Raw genomic sequence first — 12,618 nt, forward strand, 5'->3', positions numbered from 1 at the left:
TTTTTTCATCTGTTTTGACTTTATGTTATGTGATGTAAACTGTTTCAATAATTCAGCCATTACTTATACTTGTATGTGTGCAAACATTCTTTTGCTTACGTTGCCTGTGAGATTTACAACAACAAGGTAACCAAAAAGTGGACAAAAACAGTAGAACATGAAAAAGTTTCATCTGTCGCATATTTTTTATTTCCGATTTATGTAGATAGCCAAAGCTAAAAATCGAAAGACGAAGAGTAGCTCATTCAAATGAGGAAAAATATTTGTTGTTTTGTTCTGGAGAGCCAAAGTTGAGCAAATTGTACTGAGGTTTCACTTCTTGCACTCCGTCCCGAAAGGGTAATAGATGGTATCCCCATATGATAGCATGATGATACAGGGTCATCAGGGTCATCTACGTAGAAGCGAATATTGTTCAGCATATGTATAAGCTACAAGCTAGTTTAGAACTGCTTGCAGAAAGTATCACGTTAAACAGCATTCAACAGGAAGCCCTATAGAGATCGGTGACGTGAAGATCGCGAAAAGATAACGAATGAAGAAAAGGACCTAGGCTTCCATGAGTTTGGGGAAAACTGCAAAACTATTGGCAAATATCAATTGGCAAATATTAACAAAATTGAGGATCTACAATAATATATACTTCAATAGTTTACACAAGGAATTTGATAAATTACAAACTTACTCCATTCTACGGTGCTCTACTTGATTCTACTTAAGTGTATGGATGTGATTTCTCCTCGGAATGATTTTTATACAGCTGAAATACAACATTGAGATAAGTTTTATTTAATCTAAACTTCTGTTATGTACAAAATATTGCTTGTATTCCTCATTCACATGTCATCTAATAATGTATAAGGTTCTGTAAATCAATCTGAAAATTAAATTATTCATACTGAAAGAAACAAACTGAATGGTTTGTATTTACATTCTTCAATCTGCTCTCATGCGGTTCCATTCTCATACCAGTCGAAACAATAATCTACAAATGATACGTATCTACCCTGAAAATTTGTACAAAAGTTTGCAGCAATTCTGATACCGTGGATTTATAGTTGCATGCCGCTACCACACGATGAACGAGCGGGCGAAATTAGGTGATTTTGGTTGTGCGTGCGTTGCCCGAAATTGTATCAGTGCCGTACTCACGCTTCTCGTTTGCTCTCGTCATGGCCAGAGTCCGGTTTCACCTGTTCGATAACGGTCGCCGCGGAATCAACGGCTTCGGACTCGGTGGCTGCACCGTCCGACGACGACACGAGGCTGTTCATCGTGGCTTCCGGCGTCGGGGGGCATTGCGGGTCGTTGTCCAGTATCCGTTCGATTTCCGGTTCTGGTGAAGAGGTTTTTAAGCTATCAATGGAATGAGTCGGAGAGCTAGTGCTATTACCTTCTAAGTTGAGAATTTCAATCGTACCATCTTCCGATGAAGTTATTCGCGTTAACATGTCTTTCCCTTGATCCACAATGCCGGTCTCGGCGTCCCGAATGAGATCTTCCGTTTCCTTCATGATGTCGTCGGCCATTTTTTCCGTGTCATCGCTGAAGCTTTGTGCCTTTTTCAGAAGATTATTTTTCATATTTTCTAGGCTTTCGTCGACGCTGGGTTTATTCGGGTCTTTCAGAGGAATAATCTGATAGTCCGAGTCGTCCTTATCGTGTCCGTTCAGCTGAGGAAGATCGCTTTCGTTTACGTGATCGCTCTTGTCTTTGCTGACTGCCTTGCCTCCCAGTACACCTTCGATTTCACTAGCCACGTTTTTAACTGCATCTTTCATGTGCTCTCCAACATCTGTAAAAAAGTTAAAAATAAAGAAAAATAATTATTCAAGCATTTTCAAAAGATGTGACGTGACAATAAATCTCAGTATTGACAAGAGAGGAATTATAGATGTTGTAAATCTCCCATTATACAGACTTGGTCATCCTACACTTAGAGGAATGGCTAAATCTATCGCTACCTACTTATTTATTTTTATGGACTCCCCCTCGTAACCGAACAGTGAACATCAAAGAAAAGTAATATTTTAATCATTTATATTTTCGTGTTAATTGTGCGAGCATTTTCAAAACGAAGCATTACTTTTTACTTCCAACCATTTCATAAGTGCAACCAAATTGAAGCTATAATAAATATAACACTAGATACTATATTTTCCAATAAAAACAAAAACAATGATCTCCCATACGTAGTGCCATCCATCCTTATTCGTATTCTTCAATAATGGTCAGCGATGTAACCCACTGACCACCGGAGGTATAGGAACCAACAGTCGCCCACCACCGAAAGCAAAAGCAAACGAGCCAACATGTTTTGACCGACCAGACAGGAAACCATAAATAACCACATGTCTGGTCGTTTCCAAGTAGTGTGCATCAACGGGTGGTCCAAGCCCTATAGCTTTTCGTTTATATCGTCATTTTTCCACCATTTATAGCCCGTGGTCATTCAGAATCCACCACCATCACGGTACCTACAGCCATTACCATTGGTCGAAATCAACAACGTAAATTACGTTAATTAACATTCAAGAGTATTTTTTCGCCATCCACATTCAAACAGTGGCAGCACAGGTTCCCTCTACTCAGAATGAATTATGGTCTACATTTTTCCACGTTTCAAGCCTTTAGAACAAAAACCCATTTCTGGTGCATTCAATTCAACCACGTTTTCGGGAATACCCACTGCCAAATGCAACGCGAATGAAAAGTGAAAGAAAATATCCAGGTCATACCTACCATGCCATTACGATGCGACGGGTGCAAGCACAATGCATTGCGATGCATTTCTAACGGAAACCGGAGAAGGGGGAATATGTGTGTTCTGAACAGATACAGAAGAGAGGCTTGTTTTGACGGAAGCTAATGTTTTCTTTACATTTCCACCCACATCGAGGTCTGGCAGGCGTATAATAGGAAAGATGGTTGCATTTTTTTATTCAGACTTCTGTGTTTCAGATCACTTATATTCGTCAGTTATTTTGTCAGGCAGCATCATTTTTGCTTTAATGTAAAAATATTTGAAGACTTATGCATCTATTTGCACAACATCACATTTGAGATAAAGCATAATAAAAAAAAATACTACGCCACACTCCCTGAAAATCAAATCCCAGAAGGATTTTCTGGAGGAATACATATATAGAAAGATACAAATTAAGAGGAAAGGGACGGGCCAGGGATTGAACCCGGGATCTTCTGCAGATGAATCAGAAGCGGTAGCCACTAGACCACCAATCCTGACTAGTGCTGGGAATGGTAACAGTCTGTAACAGTAGTTTTCTTGAATTTGATGATTGAATCGCTGGCTTTTCATATCCAGGAGCAATTTTTTTGAATCAGTATAGTAGGCGATCCAATAAATTGCTACGTAGCAACAACGCGGGAGCTACAAATGAGTTTCATTGAAATTCATTTGTCGTACTGGCGCACTTCAGTAGGATCATCGTCCATCATACCAGAAGCACCGCACCGTACCGTATGCGTGATAATGTTTGCACCATCGTTAAATAAAATTCCAGTTTTACTTGTGAAGACAATGTATTGGTTTTAATTGCAGGCATTTAAGCTACAACTCATATCATAGTAGGCTGTGAATAAAAAGTGTTGAATTTCTAAGTTTAACACTTGCATAATGACTAAGTGGCAACCTAGCTCGTGATATGTCCACGCGCAAATGTCGAAAAGTATACGTGGTAGTGTTAAAGTCAAGATTAACATTTTTTGAATTTATTTTTTTATTTTGACATTGCCTAATGGTGTAGTCATTGACACACAAACAAAAGTTTGATTCTGGAATTTGGTACGGATCGATAGTTTTTCGGAAATCGAAAAAAACGGAGGTTGCGTTCGGGCAAATTCAAGACTTTCTTATATGGCGCTACACGTAGCTCCTGGATGTCATTGGTAATAATTTATTTTTTTTTTCTTTGGTCGAAGGATCATAAAGGCCACCGTAATTTTCCTTTTCGATATGCCATGCCGTTAAGTCGCTGATTTTACGTTCTTTGCCATTTTTCTCATTGAGCGCATATAATTCACCCAAATCTTATTTTTGGTGGCAGCGATAGCTTTCTTAATCCATGTTAACATTGGACGACCAGTGGACACCTTCGGGAATAGTTGTCCTTGCTTTTTGCCTTTCTCGTACACTAAGTGTACTGGAAAGGCTATATGTTCACTCCAAAAATGACTTTTTGATAGAATGCCCGGAGGGTCAAATCACATATACCAATCGACTCAGCTCGACGAATTGAGGTGATGTCTGTGTGTGTGTATGTGTGTGTGTATGTGTGTGCGTGTGTGTGTGTCTGTATGTGTGTGTACAAAAAAACTCACATCACTTTTTTGCAGTAAACCTCATCCGATTTCAATGACCGACGGTTCATTCGACGCGGAATCTGGTCCCATTGTTTCCTATTGAAAATGGTTCGGATCGGTTCAGCAGTTCCGGAGATATGGCCATTTAGGTGTTCCGGAACGGTACCCCAGGAAGGGACCAGATATGAAAATGCATCAAACCTATGCATGCGACACATAAAACCACGGCATTTTCGATAACCTGATGAGCGGTAAGCAGAAAAATAGTCTAAGACCATATCTGAACCGGTAGTGTTCCGGAACCGGTTCCGGGTGTCCCGCCGGAAGTGGCAAATATCAAAGTGAACCAAACTCATGCATGAGACACATCAAACCACGGCATTTTCGATAACCTGATGAGCGGTAAGCAGGAAAACCATCTCAGACCGTATCTGAACCGGTAGTGTTCCCGAACCGGTTCGGGGCGTCCCGCTGGAAGTGGCCAAATATACAATTGTACCAAACCCATGCAAGCGACACATCAAACCACGGCATTTTAGATGACCTGATGGACAATGAGCAGGAAAATCATCTCAGACCATATCTGAATCGGTAGTGCTCCGGAACCGGTTCTAGGCGTTCCACTGGAAGTGGTCAAAAATACAATTGAATCAAACCCATGCATGCGACTCATCAAACCACGGCATTTTCGATGACCTGATGGACAATGAGCAGGAAAACCATCTCAGACCATATCTGAACCGGTAGTGTTCCGGAACCGGTTCTAGTCGTCCCGCTGGAAGTGGCCAAATATACAATTGAACCAAATCCATGCATGCGGCACATCAAACCACGGCATTTTCGATGATCTGATGGATAATGAGCAGGAAAACCATCTCAGACCATATCTGAACCGGTAGTGTTCCGGAACCGGTTCTAGTCGTCCCGCTGGAAGTGGCCAAATATACAAGTGAACCAAACCCATGCATGCGACACATCAAACCACGGCATTTTCGATAACCTGATGAGCGGTAAGCAGGAAAATAGTCTCAGATCATATCTGAACCGGTAGTGTTCCGAAACCGGTTCTAGGCGTCCCGCTGGAAGTGGCCAAATATACAATTGAACCAAACCCATGCATGCGGCACATCAAACCACGGCATTTTCGATGACCTGATGGAAAAGTAAACCAAATCCAGGCATGTGACACATCAAATCGTGGCTTTTGCGATAACCTGATGAACAGTTAGCTAGAAAACACTGAAGACAACTGGTAGTGTTCCGGAATTGGTTCCGAGAGTCCCGTCGAAATTGCCAAGCCCTGCATGTGACACCTTCAATTTGCAGCGTTTTTGGTTAACCGATGAGCAGTTAACAAGACAATAATGTTAGACCATATTTGGTTCAGCCGGTAGTTACCCGGAATCAGATCCGGGTAGTAAAATGTAAAATTTAACCAAACCCATGGATGCGGTACATCAAATCACGACCAGTCTTGTAAACATTCGACACTTTTTACTACCTTCATTTCGTTGCCGCAGTCGGGTGTCAGTCGGCTTTGTTACATTCGTGTGCTATCGTTACCTCTTACCTACACACAACACGAGCAGTAGAACGAAGATCAATAAACATAAGAAAGGGTCAAATCAATGTCATCTGATACGATGACATGTGTCTAATTCTAGCTTTACGCATAGATTTTCAGCCAATTCCGATTATGAATGTTAATATTAGTTTATTATTGCATGTTGCATTGAATACGACACACAGATGGGCAACATTAGCTCTTATTATGGAAGAAGACAGGAATAACAAAGCCGAACCGTCTCCCGAAGCCGCTATCGTGGTGAAGTGCATTCGTTTGATATTTTTGTTACGAACAGTAGTTTGATTGCTTGTGTTGCGAATGTCGGAGACAAAGGAGGCCGAATATCGACGAAAAGGTTCAAATGACTGTGATCTCTAACAAGACTGATCACGACTTATCGACAACCTGATGGAAAAATAGGGTCAGACCACATTTGATTCCCGGTAGTGTTGCGGGTTCAGCTGTGGCTTCGAAAGTGATTAGAAATAAAAGTGAAGCAAACCCATTCATGTGATATATCAAATCGCGGTGATTAGGTAAAGGTGAATAAATAGCAATAAAATATTCTCAGACCATAATTTTGACAACCGGTAGTGTCATGGTCCATGACTCATGGAATCAGATCCGGCTATCCCACCGGAAATGACCAAATATAAAAATGAATCAAACCCATACATACGACATACAGATCGCAGATATTTTGATAATCTAATGAACGGTTAGCAAGAAAATACCCTTAGATCACATTAGAGACTAGCTGTTGTGTAGCAGAACCAACGTTCATGTGAAAAATTAAATCGTGACTTTATGGCCTGATAAACATTAGGTATGAACAGTGACGAATAGGTCTAAGTTCTCATATATGAGAATAAAATATAGACAAAACTAAAGCGATTTCATCAAATCGTACCATTTCAGATTCCTAAGGTGTAAATTTATAGCAGGATGGGTCAACGTTGAATGGCAAAATAAGTATTTGATCGCGTCAACAGAAGATGATGGCTGTTTTAAGGAATTTTCGAAAATAAGGGTATTTGGTATGGGAAATATGTTCGGAGTCCACCAGAGTATCCAAGATAGCGTTCCAAAGTCCAAGATAATAGCCCAGTATTCAAGTTAGTGCCTATTTTATAGGATTTTTAATTCTTGCATTATGGGCATATTTTGTATGAAAATATGTCCAGAATTCAAAATTTGTAGTCAGAAAACCCAAACTGTGCGCTGTTTCACAAGGTCTACAATATGACTATAGTTTGAATGGGGAAGAATGCCGGTCTTCGTCCAAAACTGGTAACCAGAAAATCATAACCGACATGCCAAAATTCAATACGGCGACTATTTTATGTAATTTTAGGTGCAGAGTCCAAAAATGAATACCAGAACATCCAAGATGGTGTCTCAATGTTCAAGATGGCAGTTAGTTTAGTTGGGGTAGATATCCGGAGTCATAAAATGATGACCGGAAAATCTAAAATGACGTTTCAAAATTTTGCGGCTTCATGACACTTGTTTGGTTTGAGTTTTGGATCGTTGTCTTATATTTTCTGAATATTGGATGTTATGCTAATATAAAATGTATCCATATTGAGTAGATTTAGTAAGCAGTTTTCATTTTGTATTTATGTCTATGTCATCAACATGTCGCTCGAGTTTTGTTGAAAGGATATTTTAAAGCTCGAGAAAGGCACCATCACCACTAGGTGGATTAATTAGGGTTTTTGTAACTACGAAGACTTACGGGGCTGCTCCGCAGCCACAGTGGCTCCCAATTACTCCCGGTTTCAAGCTCAGTAGCATGAGACCCCTCGAGCTGGGTCTCAGGGCCGGCATGCTACTAGGTAATCGGAGGGGCTTCGCGGACAAAGTATGAAAACTAAGAAAATTCACATTTTTAAAACAATTTATTTGAAATCTAGTGTGGCGTGTGGGTGTGGGTGTACATTTTTGTGTGGCGTGTAAGCGAGACGTGGACAATGGAAGGTGTACTCACTACCGTTGCTGCAGATGCTTCTTCGCTTCGTCGCTTTGGCCCACACGGCTGCTCCTGCACTACCGTGTGGCCGGTATTTCGCCGCCGGGGCAGCTTGGGAACGGTGAATGGCAGTATTTGTCGGGCTTAGGCCGGTACTCTACCGGCAGGGACCAGCGGGCGTTGCTGGGTGGTGTCGGGCGATCAGGCGTCTTCCCTCGTAGACACGATCGGCCGGCCGTGGCATGGCCACTTTGGACGGCCGAGAGGGGAACTCCTCCTTGACACTTAAGGCCAATGGCCTGAGGAGATCGTCCTGCATGGACGATGGCAAATCCTTGACTATTAGGCTCGGAAGCCATCTTGACTTCCGAGCCGCCGTGTGTGACCGTTCTTTTAAAACGGATATGAGGTCCTATTGGAAGTGTAATTTAGGAATTCCGTCAGGGGGATCAAAAGGTGATATTTGGACCCAATTACCTGAACGGAGGTAGTCTGGTAGCTCTGGTTTTCTAATCCCTGCCCCCACAAGGGGGGGGGGGGGGTTGTTAACGCTTTTGCACAGAACTACACTACATGAAATGAACTACACACACGGACGCCTGGTATACTTCTGACTAATCTTCAGTTTATGAAGATGGCTGCGCCCATTGGCACTCACCTGATTTTAAATTCCTTCTTAGCGCCAGCCATCTTAACACCCTTTTGAGAGCAGCGGTTTATTTACAGCGGTGAAGTTTCTCGCTAGGGTGCGTCCTACTGTATTTTTGTTTACATTTAAAAACGTGAATTTTCCAAAAACAATCACTCATACAAACGAAAATCTTTGAATTGGAACCAACCGGTTACATTTTTTCGGTCTTAGACTGTTTTACGGTTCTCCTGAACATTCCTGAAATGTCTTTTTTTAACATTTGCGCGTGGACAAGTCCCGACTACCGCTGCTACCTCTTCATGGTGCAAATTTTAAACTTAAGAAATCGGATTGTTTTACCCGCAACCTACTGTGATATGAGTTAGAGCTTACGTGCATGCAATAAAAACCAAGACATTGTGTATACAAGTGATATGGGTACATTATTTGTACGATGGTGCAAACATTATCACGCATACGGTACTCCCCGTGACGCATTCCCGAAAAGCTCGTCTATGCCTGCCAGCAGAAACCTTTCCGTTACACCAGCATTAGTCCTCGTAGGCCTCATCCGTGATTCAGCAGGATGAGATTATCTAAACCATCTCTCATTTCAGTGTGAAATCGACGCAAATCGGCTTGCGGTTTCCCCAAGTTCTCCAGAAGAAAGTATATTGCATCCATGATGAATCTGGTGGTGGACTCAGTTTTTAGTAATGATGTAAGACGCTGTTTCAGAAAGTACCGGTGTGTTGGCGGCGTGAAAACCCCACGCCAATCGGCGTATCGCTCTACTCAAAAAAAAAAAAGAAATAAAAAAATTTGAATTATCACATTACTAAACTGCCCATAACCGCATAACAGTAACATTCGACAAAAGTAGGCATTGGAGAAAATGGAACCCAAAGTTGCAACTTTGAATAATATAGGAATGAATTGAAATTTTAAAAATTTCTCATAAATTTGTCATCAGTCGTATAGCAATCAAATTTTCTACAGCAGTTCCTGTATGCTGGGGGAATTGTCAAAAAATAAATCGAACCTCAGTATGATTGATGTCACGCTTTAAAGCCAATCTATTTTCCTAGTGTGACTGTTATGCGGTCACATTGCTCATTGAGACAAAATGACTTGGTATTTTTTTTTCATAAATCCTAGAACAAACTTGATTTTTTTATGCAGGTTGTCGAAAGCACTTGTGATTTGATGATGATCCCCGATATTAACTCAATACCAGCAAAATATGCAAATGTTACAAATATGCAGTTATGGGCAGTAAATATCCTGTTGTTCTCATTAATCTAATTGAATCATTAGGAGATATTTAGTGTTATTGTATGAGAAGTCACAAGCCGATGCACGCTGGTTACAACTACGTACAGTGTTTCAAGAGGTCCACCCGTTGCCCGTCCGACTTTGTCAGTGAAAAACCTTCCCATCAATCGGTCATGGTAACGGTCCTAAAATCGTATCGTCCCAGGAGCCCGACCGATTCATCCAGCGGAGGTTTATCTAACCTGAAATCAAATCATCACAAAGCCTTGTTCCCAAAAAGCCCGTTAGCGACATAGCGATCTACTAAGCGAAATACCGCAGCAACATAGGGTTTTTAATGAAATTCAACAAACTAGACTACCGTAGCGAACGGGTTTGCATTCGAAACCTAGGGTAGCTGTTATTATTCTTATTATTATCTATTAAAGAGGTTTTAACTTGAGTAATTCGCCTCTGCCTAGGGCAGCTGTGATTTGAATAATTTTGACTCCGCCGAATGAACTTCGTGATTTTTCCCAGCACTGATCCTGATTTATTGTGGTATGTATAAGTGTAAATTAATAAAAAAAAAATGATCATACCACCTAATTCAAAATGTTAGTCGGTGGTTTTCTACGAAATTTGCTTGGAAAAATATGAAAACTATTGTTTTTCACTGTTTTCGTGTTATGGAGGTAAACTTTAATTTCGGTTCCTAATGTTGCGGTATCCCATTGAATTCATACGGAATTTTTAAAGATAGGAGCAATACCGCAATAATAGGAACACAGCAGCAGAAAGAATTATGACACATAATTTTTAAAAAGAGGTTTTTGGGCAAAGGTTATGGCTTTTTACGGCATCATCAGCATCGGCAGCCATATTGGATATGTGGCTTGAAATTTCAAAGTGATAATTCTCAACCACGAAAACGAATATTCGTATGGAAAAGTTTCATCCTATATGCTCACACGCAGTGATTGGGGAGCGTCCATAAATTACGTCACGCAAAATTTGCCCATTTTCAACCCCCCTCCCCCCTATGTCACACTTTTTGTATGAGACCTCTAAGATTTTTGTATGGGTTGTCACACTTCACTGAACCCCCCCTCTCCCCTAAAAGCGTGACGTAATTTATGGACGTTCCCTTGCGAAGATACTTTTTCAGCTGCGTTATTGCAGAATTATCAGTTTTTTATCACTTCAAAAACGCGAGGCAAACAATCATTGAAGAGCAAAAAGTCAATGATTCGTTTGAAAACTCAGTGATGCATCATGACACCTTAAGCACACAAATGGTGCAATCTCATAATTGAAGCATAGTACATCTATTAAAAATGCCTTTTGGTAACATTTCAGACGAAAAAGTGCTTAAATGCCACTACCGCAACAAGAGGTGCTCAAAAATCAACTTTTTTTACAACTCGTTACATAAATAATCATTTTGATGGCGATTTCCTTTATTCGTGATTTCGTGATGTTTTTTTTTATTTAAATTTTTATTTTTAAACATCCCGAAACTTTTATTTTTGCAACAAACTTATTTTTTTTCAGGTCCTTCGGCTCGCAGGAAACCCCCCAATCCGTGGTGGGATAGCGAGTGTACAGAAATCTATCGCGAGAAATCCGCTGCGTTCAAAGAGTTTCGGAAACGCGGTTCGGTTGAAAACTTTAAACGGTACGTTTCCCTTGAAAGCAAGTTCAAGAACTTGATCAAGGCGAAGAAAAGTGGTTACTGGCGTCGGTTCGTCGAGGGTTTATCGCGCGAGACATCAATGAGAACTCTTTGGAACGTCGCACACTGTTGCGGATGGCCCAAAAACGTGATCGAAATTGTTTTGACCATGAAAACATGATTTTTGATCTTTGGTGTCTTCGGCAAAGTTTTTCTATAAAATAAGCCCTAATTTATGGAAGTATCAGTTTTGTGATCAATCCCCCTAAAAGTGAGAAACGATTTCTATCTTTTTCATTTGTATACCAAAAAAATATGTTTGTTCAGAGAAGTTGTAGACAATTTTACTAGAAACAACTTTGCCGAACATACAAAATTTCTATCTTTTGATTTGTATGTACATTTGAGGCGTTTTTTATGAAGCACCCCTAAAAATCAGTTTTTTGCTTATAACTTTTTCTATGAATTTTTCACGATTTCCAAATGTTCTAGCAAATGTTTTGCTTTATTAAAACGCGTAACTTTTGCGAAGAAAGTATATATTTATCTCTCATATTTATCATGTTATTGGAAATTTCACTTTAAAAAATGCTTATGTTTGACATACCCATTTGTTAACTTTCGCACGTTTTCGCAGACCAGGATTTTCACATTTGAAAATATGGAACGAGTTTTATCTATTGCAAATATAGCGAGTTTTAGCCTGATTTCGCCTGCATATTTAAATTTACATACTAGAAATGACTATCATTATAAAATGTGTTATTGTAAAATGATCAAGATATCAAAAAAAATGTACTTAGTGCTTTTCTTACATGATTTTCCCACATGAACACGCAAAAACGTTTTCACAGAATCACTTGGAACTGCATCAGATGACTTTCCCATAAAATTTAGGTTTTTTTTCAGATGAACAGTGGCTCTCATAGTAGTACGATAAGTCCCTTCCACAAAATAATCGATATTTTTATATGCTCTTGCTAATGCTCATAAAATTTTTCGTGTTCATGTACACTTTGCGAAAATGTTAATTTGCAGAACGTTCAAATAACAACAACTGATGTTTCGATTAATATTGATTTTTAATTTGTTTACTTGAAAAATGAAACTTATCTGTTAATATTAACACATATCATTGATTACTGTCATCATAAAATGTATTGCTTCCAGTTACTGTATGTATGTTTTTCTGTCCG

General features: G+C 40.0%; 1 protein-coding gene across 3 annotated transcripts in view; it reads right to left on the reverse strand.

Moving 5' to 3' along the window:
* Positions 1–766: 766 nt before the first annotated feature.
* The window catches only part of LOC115258208 (uncharacterized), a 54,918-nt gene continuing 43,066 nt past the window's right edge, over positions 767–12,618 (reverse strand). The window contains exons 3-4 of one of the 3 annotated variants that reach the window (XM_062848873.1): positions 1,421–1,795; positions 767–1,336 (exon numbers count right to left, since the gene is read on the reverse strand). In XM_062848873.1, coding sequence (XP_062704857.1) covers positions 1,149–1,336; positions 1,421–1,795 — 563 coding nt within the window. In that variant the 3' untranslated portion in view covers positions 767–1,148. Of the gene's footprint in view, positions 1,796–12,618 lie in introns of all 3 variants that reach the window. The other 2 variants (XM_062848872.1, XM_062848871.1) reach the window with 2 other exon arrangements.

Source organism: Aedes albopictus, chromosome 2 (genome assembly GCF_035046485.1).
Source record: "Aedes albopictus strain Foshan chromosome 2, AalbF5, whole genome shotgun sequence".
NCBI classification, from domain to species: domain Eukaryota; kingdom Metazoa; phylum Arthropoda; class Insecta; order Diptera; family Culicidae; genus Aedes; species Aedes albopictus.